Genomic DNA, 18210 nt, shown 5'->3' with positions numbered 1-18210 from the left:
CCCCAGGTATAGCTTACAACTGGCAGTTATACAAAACTGACCTTGGTAAAAATGCTCCAAATCATACATGTTCCTACAAAACAAACGAATCATCCATGGGCCAGAGTTTGAAATGCTCCGACAACAGAAATGTATACTCTACCATTATAAGCTACACCCGGTCTGCTCAAAGTGTCAACATGTAGACAGTAATGTACCCTATGTTCTTCTCATGCTATATTAGATCATCCAACATACATGAAACAGCAGTTTACAGGAATGTTTAAATAATGACAACCAAAAGTTTTATCTGAAATTTTATTTAGTTTAGAAATTGAAGCAGCTCACTTTCCAGGAAGAATGATTCCATCATACTAGAAAAGAAAAACAAAAACATATTAGAATTGAGAATTATACAAATACACCAAAACATTTTTTTATAACGTGATTACCTCTGCAGTTATAGCAGGCAAAGTAAGCCTGATAAAAACAGGACTTCAAGTTGATGGTCCAAGTGCTAGTCACCTGGCTGTAAAACTGACCCTGCTAGTATTTATTACCTGCTGAATGAGCAGATCAAATTCAGAAGCCCTTTTAAAAAATTTAGGACAATTCTGCAGCAAAGTCAGCACGACAGGCAGCTGTTATTTTATGAGCATTGCAATACACTTTTGTAAACATTCAAGTGTTAATCTAGATCATAGTTTATCATACTTATAAGGGCCATCAGCAAAGAGAACTAGGCACCCCATGTGGCTAAAATGAACTTAAGACCTCACAAGCTTCAGCTTGCAAATCAGCATTTTTTACAGCACTTGCAAAGAACATCTTTGAGCAGCTTTATGCAAGTAATATTCTGATCCATTTTGCATTTCAAAATCTCACTGGGAAAGCCTATTTAAACAATCTAATAGTAATTTTACCACATTTCCAGCAACATTGAGGCTTTTCGAAAACTTACTAACAGCTACTCCACCAAGGTGTGCTTTCTATGCCCAAAATGATCTGAAGGTTATTTTAATAGGTTTCAAAAGAGCATCTTGAAGTTTGCAAAGTTTTTAGTATGCAATGCTAAAACCCCCATGTACAATGCTGAGCTATGAAAACATGTGAAATTGAATGAGTTGCATAGTATCATGCTTGATCTTGTCTGTTTCTCACCTAAAAAGTCAGTGGCAGAACAAGCCAGACATTGCACAACCATACTGTACAAATATGGGTGTATATATGGATAAAGCATCAAACTTAATGTCCTGCACAATATTTTAAGAAAAAAATGCAAATGATCCTATAAATGTAGCAACTAGAAGAGGAACCATTTTGCACAAGTCTGTCCCTAATTGCCAGGTTGAGTGAACATTCTGCTACAACTACACAACATATGAATAAAGCCATAAAAAGCAATGTGTTGGGAATGGTATATTCATACTTTGGAATAGCAACTTTAAAAAAAAAACCTTGGCTCCAGTCATGAAATGACCAAATACATCATATCCTAATCAAATGTGCGAGTCAAAACATTCCCTCTGAAGCCTATATCACAAGATGCATACTAGTCAAGCATGACAACGTTCACTTTACTCAACTTGCACATTACTTACCATTATTTCTGGACTGAAACAATGTAATAGTTTGCCCAGTGGGTAGCACTCCCATATCTACCTAATTATAATCTCAAAGATACCAATATTGGCCACTAGAGTTTTAGTAATTAGCACATACAATCTTACCAAGTACCACAAGAATCATACAAAGTTAAGCTGCTAATTTGAGAAAAATGTCTGGCAAAAGTTCATCCATCACCAATTCGTGCAGTCTGTTTGGAGATTTCCCTACGTATAATTCCTGTTTCATTGCAAGCAGGAGGTAGACAGACATTGCAATCCCTTATGTACATTAACAAAACAAACCATCTTCCAATGTGTAAAACTCTGACAATCAGGCCCTGCATCCACCAAGATAGCAGTGCTTTGCTTTTGGGCACAAGATTCTAGCGTTCGAACTTCACATTATACTATACATCAGTTTGACACAATTTTCCCACTATGTCACTTTCAAAAGCTAGAGGTTTAGGTGCTGCAAATTCTGTGTGGCATAAAAGGTATCCTCATTATAAAGTTGTTTTTTTTTAACATCTTTATAGCCTGTAAATCCATATGGGTTACTAAAACTTGTTCACAGAAGGAACCTTTTTAGGACTGCCTGTTAAAATGGCTCTGGATTTTGTCATGTCCATACAGCATTGTGGGTATTTGTTTAGAGCAGCCTAGAGCTCCAACTGAAGGCCAAGAATAAAAATTTTAAAAACTGGTTTAAAAAATGTATTTTGTCTAGAAGGTCCACATCACTCCCATCTATTGTGCTTTGTAAACAGTATGTAGAACAAGAAATATTTACCTTCTGCTGGAACCAACGCATGGCCTCCTCTTTCCCAATCCTATGCTTGGAACCAATAACGCCTGTCCTGCGCTTTTTGTCAGCAATGCTGAAGCCTGGACGGCCAAGAACCTACAGAAAAACAAAACCGCTCAGAACTTTAGACAGGATTGAAGTACACAAACTAGCTCATTCTATTATAAAAGCAAAAGTCAAGTCCAATACCCAAAGAATAGGATGTCCCCACATCTTGCACCATTTAGTCTGATTGCAGATTAGTGCACTATTATCTCTCACACTGGTTACTGAATAAAAATCTAAAAAGTCTTATGCAAAATCATGAATTTAACCTGAATTCTGTATTCAATGTGCATACAATTCAGGAGGTATATCTTTTATGTGTTAGCATGTCAAAACGTCTGTTAAATCTGTTCTAGAAGTGCTGAGATTTGTAGTTTCATGACCGACTGAAACATCTTTGCAGACGACCACTTCAAAAAGGACCGGGCAAGTATAATGACAGCACTAGGTCCAACATAACCAATACTCCCAAAATAGCTCTTTTATCCATGGTTCCGGGTTCGCTCAAAACCATCAAAGGTGGGGCCCTACGTCACTTTTACGGCAGCAAGGGCCACTATTCTGAGATTGTGGAAGCAATCTGCTGCTCCTTCTATAGCCAATTGGGTCTCCGAACTTGAAAAAATTCGCCATATGGAGATGTTGGTCGCGGAGGACGATGATAGAATGGAACAATTTAGAATTACCTGGTCCATTTGGGACTGGTTTAAAGACTCTCCCCGATTCCGTACATATTTTACTTAGTTTCCAGGCTTATAGGCTGGAACACAACCCCGGTATTGAGGGTTAATATATATATCCCCCCCCCTTTTTTTTGTACCGATCGGCATTCCCCTCCCCCCTCCCATCCCCCCCTTCTCCCCTGGGATGCTTATATATGTATGTCTTTGTTTTTATTTTATTTGTTGTTTTAGACTATTGGTGTACACCCAGTGCCATACGCTTCTGCTAGCGGATATGTAGCTGTTTTTGTACAGGTTTAATATGTACTATATGATCCCCTTAAGACTATTATGTTTTTTGTCATATTTGTTGGGTATATGCAGCTTCTTGGTACTAGATGTCAGTTAATACGAAGCCTACACTGTTATGTTTGATATGTTGTATGGGTTATATACCTGATTCTTTTTGTTATGTTTCCCTGTTTTTTTTCTCTGAAAACTTAATAAAAATGATTGAACCAAAAAAGGACTGGGCAAAGTTGTTGCCAGGATAACAGACATTACAGCTTCACCTGGGGCTACTAGTACTGAATGATCCCCATCACAAAGCCTACAGCATCCCAGCCAATCAAGGAACAAGGCTGCCAAAGATGGCATCAAAGAACACGGCTGCACCCGCACCCACAACAGAATGGGGACAGGCGAGTATAGTGTTAATTTTTGCTTCAATTGGCATAGATGGTGTTAGGTAAATTTGCTTGTAAAGTTTTGTCCATATTAATTCAACACTAAAACATATGTAGATAACCATTCAGTATCATTTGGCAATGGCAGCTTTTTACCCCCCATTTCTCATTAGTTTTAGATTACTGGCACAGTAGAAAGGCTTCCAAAAAACCTTACCAAAAACAGTTATGCTAAAAAAGCTTGTTAGATTGCTTGTAATAGTAGCTGGGAATAGTTTAGGTAAATATATTGGGGAATATTAAACATTGGGGAACACTGCAATGTTTACCCCCCCCAATTTATAGCAGGGTACCTCACACCATTTGGCATCTGTTCAGTGCAATATTGGGTAATGTAGCCAAAAGGAGAGGATGGTACTGTCCTGTAATACAACAGGGGGCTTTGCAGAAGTAAAGGCAGATATGAATTTTTTGGTTTAACTTTTAACAGCATACAGCATAACCACCATAAGGACTGCATAAATAAACAGTATGGAAGATTGCCCCAAATTTTAAAGCCCTACAATAAAACTAATAAAAACCCCTTCAAGCAAAAAAGTTATGATTTTCTATGAATATACATACCACGTAGAAATCCAGACCATAGATGCCAATGCTTGGGTCATATTTAATTCCCAGATCAATGTGCTCCTGAATACCAAACCCAAAGTTTCCGGTTTCAGAGAAGTTATTCTTCCTCAGCTCATATTCTCTGACCTTTAAAGAAAGACCATATTTTACACTTATGTATATCACTCCTGGCATATTTATTATTTTGATCAATATTTGCAGTTTATAATCACTATTTAGGAGCCAGTAGAATAAGCTTACAACAATAAAGTTGCCATAGTTGACTCAAACACCAATTCTAGGATACTGAAAATCTGTTTAATGTCACTAGGTGAAACAGTATTGGTCTAGTAAGCAGCATTAGGTGAATGCAATGGTAACATCACAATCTAGAGTAATTGTGGAAACATGACTGCTAACAGGTATCAGCAGATAGCTGTTAAAACACTGAACCATTCTTCTTAATGGCAGTTAGAGGCAGTCCATAAAAAAATAAAACAATTTAACACTGGATACACAATAGTGTTTTCACAAGATGCCCCTAGCCAGGTATACTTTGCCTACTTCCAGCAGTGGGTGGATTCTAAACACTGCACTATGAGTTCTTTGAGTCCAGGGATGAAGTCTGGATGCCTTGGACACATAGGAAAATGGGTTTATGCAACCCAGAAGAGGAGTGGTTCTAAATTGTTAACCAGATGAGTGTGCAATGAACAGCACCAGAGCTGCCTTTTATTTTCAGTTACTTCAGAGGGATGCTATAAGAACAGTTACTTTTACAGGTTCTTTCTGCACTCCAATAGAGCTATAAGAACACACACAACAGCACTAAGCCAATGACCATGGCGCCAGCCAAAAAACATCAGGCAACTATGTAAAGAGACACTATGCTTCTAATTGTGGCAGCCCTACCTTAACCTCTCGAACTGATTAGATCAGTAATTTTGAATGTCAAAGCAGTAGTTTTTTTTAATTTCCGGGCAAGTTACGCCCACCACTCACATGTCCAACTGATCACACAAGGGACGCAAGACCAGGGGACACAGATGTTGGGTGGGCATCCCCGGAGGATGCTGCAGACTCCTGGGGACCAGGTAAGCCCTTTACAATGTCACCCGAAGGATGGCTCAGGGTTACTGCTTTTGGTACTAAAAATTAACCCTGAGTCACACTCAGGAATACCGCCAGAGAGGTTAACTAAAGGCATCAGTGAAATTCAGAAAGCTGCATTTCATTATTGGTATTACTCCAGTTTACCTTAAGTCCTTTCTCCAAGATCTCCTCTGCTTTGGCTCCTCGGACAGTACAGTGAACTGCAATTTTTTCATTTCTCCTAATTCCAAAAGATCTCACAGTGTAACGAGCTGTAGAACAAAAAATAAATTTTTACACCAACATGCAAGTTACTAGTTTCTTAGCTAAATCAGGCAGATAAATTGAGCACAGAATTATATATTACCTTATTTTACCCCCTTAGTGTTATATGATGCAACTCCGCTGCAATGGTTGTTACACCACACTTGGGTAAAAATACAGATTTAAAGATCATCTCTCTAGGTTGTATGTACTAAACTTTTCAGCACCATTATTTAGAACTACTGAGAATTTCAGATCTTCCTTTATCTACCATTCTTAGGGGGAAATCTTGAAATCACTTGTAGGTCTTCAGGGATGCTATAATTTCTATAGTCACAACTCAGTATATTGGAGTGGTCAGTAGGAAGGATACCACCTATATTATTGGCCAGGGGGGGAAGAACATCACTCTTCTAAACCGATGTCATTGGTAACTTACCTGAGAGATCCCAATCGATCATTACTCAAGGAACCCCTAGCAAACTGAGGAAACAGCAGGGTTCAATAGAACCCTGGTTATTACATGGTTTTGGACACTTGACATACATTATTTCTCTATCAGACCTGACAGTAGCACACATCCTTTGCACAGCTTTGTTATGCAATTAGCCAGCATTGTTGTGGACAAATACTTTACCTTTGGAGAAGACAGGTGTCTGCCCGGTGAGCTGCTCCAGCACTTTGGCTGCCCGGGTCAGTCTGTCACCACTCTCGCCAACGCAGATATTGAGGCAGAGCTTGCGGATTCTGAGCTCACGCATAGGGTTTTCCTTCTCTGATTTGTCCTGAGGAAGAATGGAAAAATACTATAAGACTAAAAATTCCATTCACCTAGACATAACCAAAATCAGCCTATCAATGGAGAACTATAATCCTAATTCTTAGCACCACGCTTTAGGAAACAAAAATACAGCTCCTGATCCAATATAAATAGCTCTAGAACGGAAGCGGCTGTATCTGGAGTAGACATACCAGCACCATGCAGGCTGCAGAATCGGACATGTCTGGTCTAGTTCTGGTCACATCTCAAGTACTGATAAGAATACTGTGCCCCAATATTCAGAACATCACATAGGGAACCATGGCACAGGATTAGATCCATCACATTTAAGAAGCGTGCACAGCAAATATATATATAGATGTTTTATAGGTCGGGGGGAGGGGGAGAGAATCTACTACTTAGCATACACAATGCTGCACAACTAAACATCAAATCATGAAGGAAGATAAGCAAACACCATTAATTCTGGTCTATATAGAGGAACAGCATGAACACTTAACCTACATGTGTACTGAGACCCAATGCACATCACACACCCCTCCACTTTATTCCATCTACTACCCCAATATGAGCCAGTATCCAGAAGCATCTCTATAGAACATAGAACAATAACAGGCCTGGCCAGGGTCACCAAAAGGAATCAGCTCTGTACACACATACAGGGCGACAGACACACTAGGCCCAGCCATCATTCCTAACACCCTTCCTCACTCCCATCCACACAATAACAGGGCGCCCGAGGCCGGCAGGAGGTTATCCAGCAGTAACAGAAAGCCGACGGGCGTTCTCTAATCACATCAGGAGGATTGCAGCGGATTAAACGAACCGGTATTCTGTGTAACCACATACACTCACCGCCATGTTGGGAGATGGGAAGAGATCGCGAGATTTCCGATTCTGTCTTATATACTGCGCTGAGATGGGATGGTGACGTCACTGCGCGAAGTCGCGTTTCTCTTTGGCTTTTACTATTACGTGACTCGCGGAAGTTAGTTGCCAGGAAGCTGCTGATTGGTGGAGTTATAGAAATGACGTTGTAATAGATTAGTGGGGATGTGAGGAGGCTCAGTGTTGTGCTATGGTGCAGTGACAGCTAATGCATTCTTATTCTCTGGGCAGCGCGCGTTTTAAAGGAATCCCAATACAATGAGGCCGTGTATATGTTTGGCAGGATTGTGCAGATCAGATCTGCTGATCTTTAGGACTATTGGGGGGAGATGTCACACTTGTTGTTTTTATACATTTTTATTAAACCGGAACTAAACTGAAAACCAAAACTATACAATTACATTTTAATTCTGCAGGTCCCTTGATGGTGCTGGTCCTTCCCACGTCCTGGAATTCCTTTTCATCAGCGCCGCCATCTTCAGTCTTCTTCACTGCGCAGGTGTGAGATCAGGTGATGTAGCCGCTGAGAAAAAAAAGCCGATCTCACTGCTCATGTGTGAGATCGGCATCTCTTTCCCGTAATAGAAAAAATGCCTCTTCTGCGCATGTCTGAGAGTCAAGGCATGCGCAGGGGGAGCAGCCAGAGCCTCCCAGGATGCCTGACGTTCAAAACACATCCATACTAGGCAGCTTGGACCATCACATCTGAAACATTCCGGGGTAATCCCAGGACAGACGTCTTCTGCATTCAATTCATGACACAAAGACATCTCATGCCTTACCATGAATTAGGGCACCCTGACTTCCATAGGCATCACACTCTACTTCCCTCTGAAGAAGCCTTTGGGTGAAACATGTTGGACTTACCTCAACTTGATTAACTGACCTATTTCTTGTTGGAAATCCATTTTTGAATATTAAGTAATTTCTTCATTTATTTCCCACATACCATTTTCCTTTCCTTTTTTCTGGTATCTGAAACTGATTTCTGTTTTGTTAATTCAAGTATACACAGAAGTTCATAGGTAAAAAGGGGTCTTTTTTATATTACACTTTATTCTCTAATCATTTTACAGCTTTCCTTATATTTTTAAAGAGTCCTAAACTTATTGATCCAGATTGGTGGCTGCTAATAAAACTTATTACACAGTATTTAAAGTCGCAAAAGAAGGAGCACAAATTATCTTGGGATAAATTCTTAGGTTTTCAAGAAGGAGGCAGGCTTCCCATTCAATTGAATAGGATAGCCGCAATCAAGATGAATGTCTTGCCCAGGATACTGTATCTATTCCGTACCCTGCCGATTTATGTCCCACTCTCAACTCTAAACTCCCTTCAATCCAAGATCCAGGATACAAAATAACACCATGTAGGCTCCTAGACCCCAAGGCAGTCTTGGGGTTCCATTCCTCAAGCACTATTATATAGCAGCTTAAATCTCTCAACTTTCTCTTTCCACGTTACAGAGGATGAGACCTCATATAAAGTTATTCCTAGATGGTACCCAATTCCGGATACGCTTGCTAAATGTCACCCTTCCGCCTCTCCCATGTGTTTCAGGGGTTGTGATGCTAGGGGCGCCATGGTTGTCCTATCGCCCAGGATTTCCAGTCTAAGATTTTTAGGCTAATTTCTAGAGTCACAAGGAGAGATCTACAATGTACTCCAGAGTGCGCCCTTTTTTGGAAATAAGATGGGGGGGGGGCCCAAACACTCTGAAACTGATAAAACTCATTTTGCTTGCTGCTTGTATTACACTGGCGAAGTCTTTGAATTTCAAAGTGATTCCGCTAGATCCACTATTTGCGAAAATGAAATGGATCATGATCGTTGATAGGCTCATGCACACTCAATGCCACTCTGGAAAAATTTGATGCAATCCGGGAACCTTCAAAAGAATACAGCTCTCGCTAATATGGTGACCCTTCACTTCCCCACACTAGTTGATATAACAGGAGTTTTCTATCCCCCTCCCCATTTCTTTCCCATTCAGAATGGCCTTAGGGCTTACAGGTTTGCTTAACAAAGACGCTAGCATTTCTTCTGTACTATTTGACTCTCCTGTAACATTGTCTCTATTCTCTTGTTACTACTGATGAGGCTTGTTTGTCTATGTTATTACAAATGTTACCATTGGCATTAATGTTATGGTCTTGTTATACTTAAAATAAACATTGAAATACAAGGGTTTAAGAAAAAAAACAATTGTTTCACTTTAATTTTTTTTAAAGTAAAAAGTGTAATGACAGGACAATTTAGAGAATTCTTCTTAGTGCACATTGACACCTCATGCCAGAAAGAAGGAACTCCCATGTGTTACAGTCTGGCCAGTCAAGATATTGGAAGATCCCAAACCTGGAAAAGAACTAAGTGAAAGGGTTGGCATAAGGAAAGAACTGGGGGGAGAGTTTAGTTCCACTTTAAGGAGTCAGCAGGATAGGGTGTTGCAGTGTTCTCTTCAGCTGGGTGGGGGAAAGCTATAACCAATAGTCAGAAAAGTGGGTGGTGCAACAATATATTTTGTTTCCCATTGGTATGCAGTAACCCCTATAATTATGGCTATTTTCTATAACCCCATATACTTCATTCCTATCCTCTTAGTTTTCTTTTTTTCAGTTCCGCTCCCAAAAGTTGTGAAGAAAAAAAAAAAAAAAAAAAAACTGAATCTTCCCCAGTTGTCTGTACTCACTGACCACTCTCTAGACAAAGCCCAGCCTAGATGTTTGACAGCTAGATAGCTACTAAAGAGTGCCACATGGTGCACCCAACTATGAGGGCCTGGGGAGAACACTGATGTATATTGCTTCATCAAATATAAGGGGAATATATCAATACTGCAGAACACTGTGCTAACAAAATGGCAGGTTGCCCCTTAGCCTAGCTACCTCAATACCTAATCGCAAGCCTTTAGCAAATGTGGAGGACCATACAATTTTAAAAGCTAGTAGTTAATGTTAACAAGTCAGCACAAAATTATGCTAAACCTACAGTGTGTTTTAAGGTCACACAGGATAGGTATGTTAAAGTGTCAAAATTATGGCACATCCAATATATACAGCCCACCAGTTTTGAATACAAGTGCAAATAGATTTACCATGTTTAGTACAAACCCCCCCCCCCCCACATGCGGGTACAGGTGTTTTTTTAGAGTGCCTATGTTTGTATTAGATCAGAGCAAACCCCTTCATGATTTGCAGAGCCACCCTAGATGGGGCAGCTGATTCAGTTTTTATGCAGGCCCATGTACATTTTTTTTTTTGCAGGTACAAAGGAGATCAAGCTGCTCCAGCTGAAATAGTTAGATGCCATGAGCAAAAAATTTATCACACTAGAACAGAAAGGGGACACACAGAAGTCAGTTGAAATCTAGCATAGCTAACCACCACATATGGATTGTTTAGCTGCAGTGTGGTTTTTGGGTTAAAATGCCTTTTTACACCCTGGTGCCCAGAACATAGTTGGTAGTTAGGCATCCCTCAGACCAAGCAGTTATAAAGTGGAAATGTTGTATGCAAACCCACGTGCTAGTTTTAGGGCAAATGTGCATCAAAAAAATAAACCCAACCACATCAAGCCAATTTGTTCCATATTGAGGTCAGTATGATGGAAGTCTTAAGTCATGTCTCTCAATTTCAAAAGTAATTGCACATCAAGCAAAGATGAGATATCCAGTGTAAAGAGGCTGTAATGGCAATGATGTCTAGCAGGATCACATGACACATTCCAAATTAAATATCTCCCAGTGACAGCTTCAGTTTAATCACCTATGTAGCGTGCTACTAGTATTATTTATGTGGTGTCTAACAAGGTTGTGTGACCCCAGGGGGGCTTTCTTGAGCAGATTCTTCAAAAAAAAATATTGATCACGAGCTTAAAATTGCAGACAAAACTGCAAGATGACAATTTCACAAAAATGGTAAAAGTTGTAACCGTGACCACAGAGCAATAAGTTAAATGTAAAATCCCCCCCCCCCCCAGCACAAACATGACTAGCCATCTGCAGTTAAAGACATCTAAAGTTTTGAAAATATCAGACAATACCAAAAGATTATTTTTTTGCTTGTTTATTTAACAACTATAATTCAGCATAGAATAACTTAGAGTTTCTCTCTGGAATGAAAACGAATATCATTTCTTGCCGGCTTTCATTGCAGATTTGGTCACTTTACCAGCAGCTGCCGCTTTCTTCTCTACAGCTTTCACAACTCCAACAGCCACCGTCTGCCTCATGTCACGAACTGCAAAACGACCTGTTAATAAAGAAATATTAGTATGGTCTGCCAAAGATCTGACTGATTTTTTTTGATACAATAGCAGTTAATTTACATTGTGAAAGGAAATGGCAACTTGTGTCTACTGGAGAGAACATAAAAATCATACATTAACCCATGATGGGGCAACTAAAACTGATCAACACAAAACCCCATTCTGCAAAGTGTGGTCACCACAGTATTCCGTGTTACCCATTAGAACTACCAAATTTGCCATCTATGACAAAAGCATCCTTGTTACTTACCAAGTGGAGGGTATTCTTGGAAAGATTCTACACACATTGGCTTTCCAGGAATCATTTCAACAATGGCAGCATCTCCAGATTTCAGATTTTTGGGGTTATCCTCCAGCTTCTTTCCCGATCGTCGATCAATCTTTTCCTTCAACTCGGCAAACTTGCAGGCAATATGAGCTGTGTGACAGTCCAAAACTGGAGCATAGCCAGGATTGATCATTCCAGGATGATTGAGTATGATCACCTGCAAGTATATAGAAAACCAATCATTAAAAAGGTTCAGAAGCCACAGTTATTAAATGCATGTTGTGAGGTTTGGATGGACACCAAAATAGTATTTCCCTCTGCCAATTATATTAGCCCCCCCATTAAAAGGAATTTTCAAAATTCACAAAATGTGATGCAATATCAGCTCAGTAGTGACCAATTATTTTTTGGGCCACCGTATTAGACAAGCAACTATGCAGGAATACTAAACTCAAGTTATGAGCAATTCCTCCTTGAGTGACCCTTCATGACCATTTTTAAGAGTAATTACCTGAGCAATAAAAGATCCAGCCTCCATTGGTGGGTCATTCTTGCTATCACCAGCAACATTGCCTCTCCTGATGTCTTTCACAGAAATATTCTTGACGTTAAAGCCTACGTTGTCACCAGGTAAAGCCTCAGATAAAGCTTCATGATGCATTTCCACAGATTTTACTTCTGTAGTCACATTTCCAGGGGCAAATGTCACAACCATTCCTGGCTTCAGGACACCAGTCTCCACTCTTCCAACTGGAACTGTGCCAATACCTATGAAAACACATTGGACATTAGTACATTGACACTGAAGTGAAGGATAGTAATTCTATTTATGGGTTCTCTTTCACTTACCTCCAATCTTATAAACATCTTGCAATGGAAGGCGCAGTGGTTTGTCTGTGGGTCGGCTGGGTGGAATGATAGAATCCAGAGCTTCAAGCAACGTAACACCACTGGCATTCCCCTCTTTCCTTTCAATTTTCCATCCTTTGAACCATGGCATCTAATTTAAAAAAATTTTTATTTAAAAAGGTTTTTAATACCTAAGAACCTGAAGACTATCAGAAAACTGCTAGAGTGAAGAGTAGCTGAAACTGTCCATATTGCCACCCTAGTTCTAATAGATTGAGATTTTTCATTTAGGTAAGGTTAGGGAATATATTAAGGTAGTTTGAAGTCTTTCAGGCCAAATTTGTACTTAGATCTACAAAGAAGGTTGTAGAAAAAATAAAGATACTGTATAAGGGCTACAGATATGAAGACCTTATAATCCAGCAGTTATTTCATTACAAGGTAGAAGACTTTCTAGAGGAAGCCAGGAGCTATCGATTTCTGCAAACAGCTTCAAAGGCTGCTTAGTACATATTTTGTAACTTATGTTAGATTACAGATTTAGTGATGATAAAGAAGCCAGTATTTACAATTTTAGTGATCAGAAAAACCACATACCTTACTGCTAGTCTCCAACATGTTGTCACCATGCCAGCCAGAGATTGGGACAAATGCTACTGTGGCTGGGTTGTACCCAATTTTCTTGATGTATGAGCTAACTTCTTTGGTTATTTCTTCAAACCTTTTCTGGCTGTAAGGTGGCTCTGTGGAATCCATTTTGTTGACACCAATAATTAGCTGTTTGACTCCCAATGTGAAAGCAAGAAGGGCATGCTCTCTGGTCTGTCCGTTCTTTGAGATACCAGCTTCAAACTCTCCCACACCAGCAGCCACAATAAGGACTGCACAGTCAGCCTAAGTGAAAGAAAAAATAAATAAAACATATTACACATCTACCATATCAAGATATTTGCTATGATGTTATAGCAAAATAGCCAGCATATCTAGTGGACTTTGAGATTAAGGTCCCCATTCATCCAAAATATGTATTTAGAAGCATTATGATCTTCTCCCATTTAGTTTTCCAGGTAGAAATTAACCAAACCAGTTGACTTAAACTCAAGACAAAGGGCCTACTTACATGTATGCACAGCTTCTAATTTTAGAGAAAATGGACACATTACACATCTACCATAGCAAGATGATATGCAGCCAGTCATTTTAGGTTTATAGCAGACTAGCTAGCATATCTAGGTCCCCATTTAATCCTGTGCCAGAAAACATGTTAAATATGAATACAAAAGCATTGTGACCTTCTCCACTAACTTTCCCATTTAGACACAGTAAACTAATCAACAGTTTGACTTAAAACCCAAGACAAAAGGGCTGCTTACATGTATACACAGCTTCTTATTTAAAAGAAGGAAAATAAGCACACACCAAAGTTCAACAAATGATTTTAACAGCTGTCTATAGGCTTAACAGATTTGGGGCATCACACCACCTGCATACTATTAACACAAGGCAGATCTGTAGAAGGAAGCAAAGGTCTAGTAGATAAAACCTAAGCTGAATGAAATCATGAAAAGTAGATATAGAGATGGATAAATAACCATTTAAAAGCAATCCATTTACCTGGGAGGTGCCAGTGATCATGTTCTTGATAAAATCACGATGGCCAGGAGCATCAATAATAGTAATGTAATATTTGCCAGTCTCGAACTTCCACAGGGAGATATCAATAGTGATACCACGTTCTCGTTCAGCCTTCAGCTTGTCCAGCACCCAGGCGTATTTGAAGGAGCCTTTGCCCATCTATGAAGATCAGAACAAAAAGTTAGTTTAAAAAGTTGGCCATTTAAGAGAGGATATCAGATGGGCTCATCACCCAATATTGCTCATCAACACTTACCTCCGCCGCTTCCTTCTCAAACTTTTCTATGGTTCTCTTGTCAATGCCGCCGCATTTGTAGATCAGGTGGCCGGTGGTGGTGGATTTCCCGGAATCTACATGGCCGATCACAACGATGTTAATGTGGATCTTTTCCTTTCCCATGATTAGCGTGTGCCGAGGAGCGCAACGAGCGAAGTGTCTTAGCGAGCGGAGATGTAGAACAAGGCAAAAAGCGCCGGAGATTTAAAGGTCCAGGAGTGGGCGGGGCTGGGGCCAGAGGCGCTGTGATTGGCGGATAAGTTGAAGCCGGCGAAGAGCTGAAGTTACCCTCACCTGGGAGAGGTACACGTGACTATTCTATGGGATTTGCTGATTGTAGCTATGCCTAATAAATATAAGAAACACATATAAATGTATAGGTGCAGTGACAGTCTTTGCAAAAGATAATAACATGAAAAAAATGAGTGCAGGCCCTTTTAAACATGCAGCACTTTTTTAGATTCAAAAATCCTAAAATACATGATTACTGTTTAGTTTGAAGTCATAATCATGTGATTTAAATTACATTTAGATAATTTTGCTACAAAAAGATTAACTGAAAAAAGTTGATCCTTTGTACCACACATTGTAATCTTGAACAAAAGTTATTCCAATTTTCCAGTCTGTGTAATTGCTTCCTCCTAGATGCCACATAAAAAAATTATTGACAGTAAGTAAAATGGCAGGACATTATATTATACATATAAACAGATTCCTTTGGGTTTGTGGGCACCATAGGGTAAAGAGCAGGCAAAAATTCTAAGCAGTATGACTGATCATCATATCAGTTGTGATAGTTGGCATTGTATGAGCTCTAGGGGTGAATATTGGAGGATAGCCATGATGAGAGTAAAGGGTCATTTGTGATAATGATTGTGTCTAGAACTGCCCCATGCTAAACATTTTATGCATTATAATGGTAAAATTACAGCTGCCATAGCAGTAGCAATCCTGCCCTTAGTGACCATGGCATCCTAGGCGGTAACCCAGCTCTGCCCATCATAAAGGTTTACTTTTAGAATGTCATGATATCCTAAGCTGGGTTAGAACCAGTAAAACAAGCAAATAGTCCTGTCTGTTTTAAAGGTGATCCTATCAAATGGGCTTTAAAAGTTGCAGATATCAGATGTCTCCTCTTTTTAGATCTAGCAAAAAGTTTTTTTCTTTTGAGATTTTTCTAAGGAAAAGGGTTTATATCCTTGCTAGATTTTGTTGCTTCCGATTAGGGATGATTTTACCATACATATGTGATTAATGGCAGCGGATGTTCTGATAAACTCATAAAACAGCATAAAACAATAAAATCACTGAACGGTATATGTAGTCACTCAATAAAATAATTGAGAATTTTTTTAGAAATCTGTCTAACTTTTTTTGATTTGGTTAGAAAGACTAACGAAAAGCTAGACTGCACATTCACAGTTAGCCAGTATCTATACATATCTATACAATCTCTTTCATGAATAGGAAAGAAGGGTATAGCAGACGACGTATGGTAGACTAAAATCAGTATAATGAATTATAATCTAGTTATAACCAGTCAGGTACATCTTTGTACTGAACAGCGTTTGCTGGTTCTAGGTAGATAGGTAGGTGATTATATTCAGGATTAGTACACTTTAAATATTCATAAACGCTTGTAAATGTAACCCAGTGCTTCAATTGAAAATAGTGGAGGCATCTATGGGCATATATGGGTGCTTATGAGCATTTAAGGTTTTTTTGTTTTGTTCCTCTTTGCCACACAAATGAAAAAGCCCTGGATTTTTAATGCTTGAAAAATTCCTGGATAAACAGATACAATTGCTGAATTTGATTTACCAGGCGACTGTAAGCCCCTGTAAATGTAGTGTCTGACCTACACTTCAGTCATATATAATGCTAGTTTTGACTTAAAGAATTAATAATCAGCTTGTTGGTGATGTAAACAAAAATCACAGTTTTTATTAAAGGCTAACAAAAATATAGACAAGAGGAGTCTACCAACAAGTAGCTAATACAGTGATATTTTTTTCATTGTATCCCTGAAAAGTTACAAAACCATGCACAAAGTTAAGCACTATTGGTATCTGGGTGTAGACTGCAATTTACTACACAGTGCTAACAAATGGCACACCATGCAGAGATTCCTTTTACATTTAAAGTATGTTAATTCTGTTATCTGCCTTCAGCTCAACAAATGCCAATTGAGACTTTTTGTACTAGGTGTTTCCCAAAGCAACATCTTTGTTATGCAGTCAGATGGGGGTTTCTCTTCTATATTTAAATATGTTGAGTGCCTATAATTTGCATTCATTTGAATGAATATAAGTGAGATGCATGAAAACAGGACACAAGAACCTGAGACAATTGATCTCTATTTTATACCAGCTTTTCTCAAGCTCTTTAACACAAAGGAGACCTTATTTATAAATAATGTACAGCACATAGGTGTATGTAGTTTGCTGTATATTGTCTAACTATTATAAATGAATTAAAAAAATGTTATGGTATATTTAGGGTAACAGACACCCAATAATATGTTTTCATTAATATTATTGACAAGAATAGTAATGTAGATGTGAAAAAGTTATTGTTCCTTCACATTAGTAATCATTTCCCTCAATCCAAAGCTGGAGAAGATACACTTTCATAAGTAAACCTGGGTGATCAAGCAAACCTGGAATGGATCTGGTCCAGGATTGAAAACATTTGGTAACAAACAGCAAATGACATTCCAAATTTCCCAGATTATCCAGCTTCACTGATGAAAGTATATCTTCTCCAGCATTGAAGAGTTTTAATAAATCAGGCCCATGGTCTCAGAAGTGTGCATTAAATCAATAGGTAGAATTTGAAAATATTTGATATTTTACCACTTTTGTTCATCTGATGTCCTCAATCCTTATATATATGTGATTCCTGCAAGAGTCATGTCAGCAGGCATGTGTCACTGACCATGTACATGATCACCAGACCTTTCTAGTTACATTTTTCCAACTGAATACTCTTTAATACAAACATTTCTGAATTCCTATGTTACAAGTTTCAAGACATTGATATTTATCATGGTTTGTGGTATAACTACAGATAACTATGACCATCAAGATGGCTTGGCATTTTCACTGTCAGAAGGGTTCCATACCCCCCTTGATAATAAAAAATGAATCCTTATTGTACTTGTTTTCCATTTTTTCCAAGTACCTTCCTTTTTTAGGTAATGAATGTTGGCTGTGTGTCAAATACAAAAAAAAGAAAATTTTTGTTTTTGAATATGATGCCAAATCTGTAACTGGATCATTGAAGTATGTTTTTAAAGCAATGAATCTGACATGCTACCAAAGTTCCCTGGTGATGAATCTTTCATGTGCATAGGTTTTCTGTGGTAGCGCTTGCTTCTCAATGAAAGAATGTTTGCTAAATGTCAGAAGCTTTTTATAAATAAGCCCCATTCTGTATTAGGGAACCATAATGACACCTTAGCAACATGCCTGGAAGAGTAGGAATGCAGCACAGGC

At 38.9% G+C, this 18210-nt stretch overlaps 2 protein-coding genes across 2 annotated transcripts; both read right to left on the bottom strand.

The window, feature by feature from the left end:
• Positions 1-283: 283 nt before the first annotated feature.
• Positions 284-7498, bottom strand: RPL11 (ribosomal protein L11). Its single transcript, XM_072417661.1, has 6 exons — positions 7386-7498; positions 6387-6534; positions 5651-5757; positions 4409-4540; positions 2377-2487; positions 284-353 (listed from the first exon to the last, which is right to left on the bottom strand). Exons 1-6 carry the CDS (start codon positions 7389-7391, stop codon positions 324-326), a joined length of 534 nt encoding a protein of 177 aa, XP_072273762.1. The 5' UTR covers positions 7392-7498; the 3' UTR covers positions 284-323.
• A 3968-nt stretch (positions 7499-11466) lies between these two features.
• Positions 11467-14874, bottom strand: LOC140322044 (elongation factor 1-alpha, oocyte form). Its single transcript, XM_072398700.1, has 7 exons — positions 14693-14874; positions 14416-14595; positions 13399-13695; positions 12802-12952; positions 12464-12720; positions 11935-12169; positions 11467-11668 (listed from the first exon to the last, which is right to left on the bottom strand). The coding sequence occupies exons 1-7, from the start codon at positions 14834-14836 to the stop codon at positions 11547-11549; spliced, it is 1386 nt and encodes a 461-aa protein (XP_072254801.1). The 5' UTR covers positions 14837-14874; the 3' UTR covers positions 11467-11546.
• Between the last annotated feature and the right edge of the window lie 3336 nt (positions 14875-18210).

The sequence above is a fragment of the Pyxicephalus adspersus genome, chromosome 1 (genome assembly GCF_032062135.1).
Source record: "Pyxicephalus adspersus chromosome 1, UCB_Pads_2.0, whole genome shotgun sequence".
Classification (NCBI taxonomy): Eukaryota; Metazoa; Chordata; class Amphibia; order Anura; family Pyxicephalidae; genus Pyxicephalus; species Pyxicephalus adspersus.
This window is presented reverse-complemented; position numbering and strand designations above follow the sequence as displayed.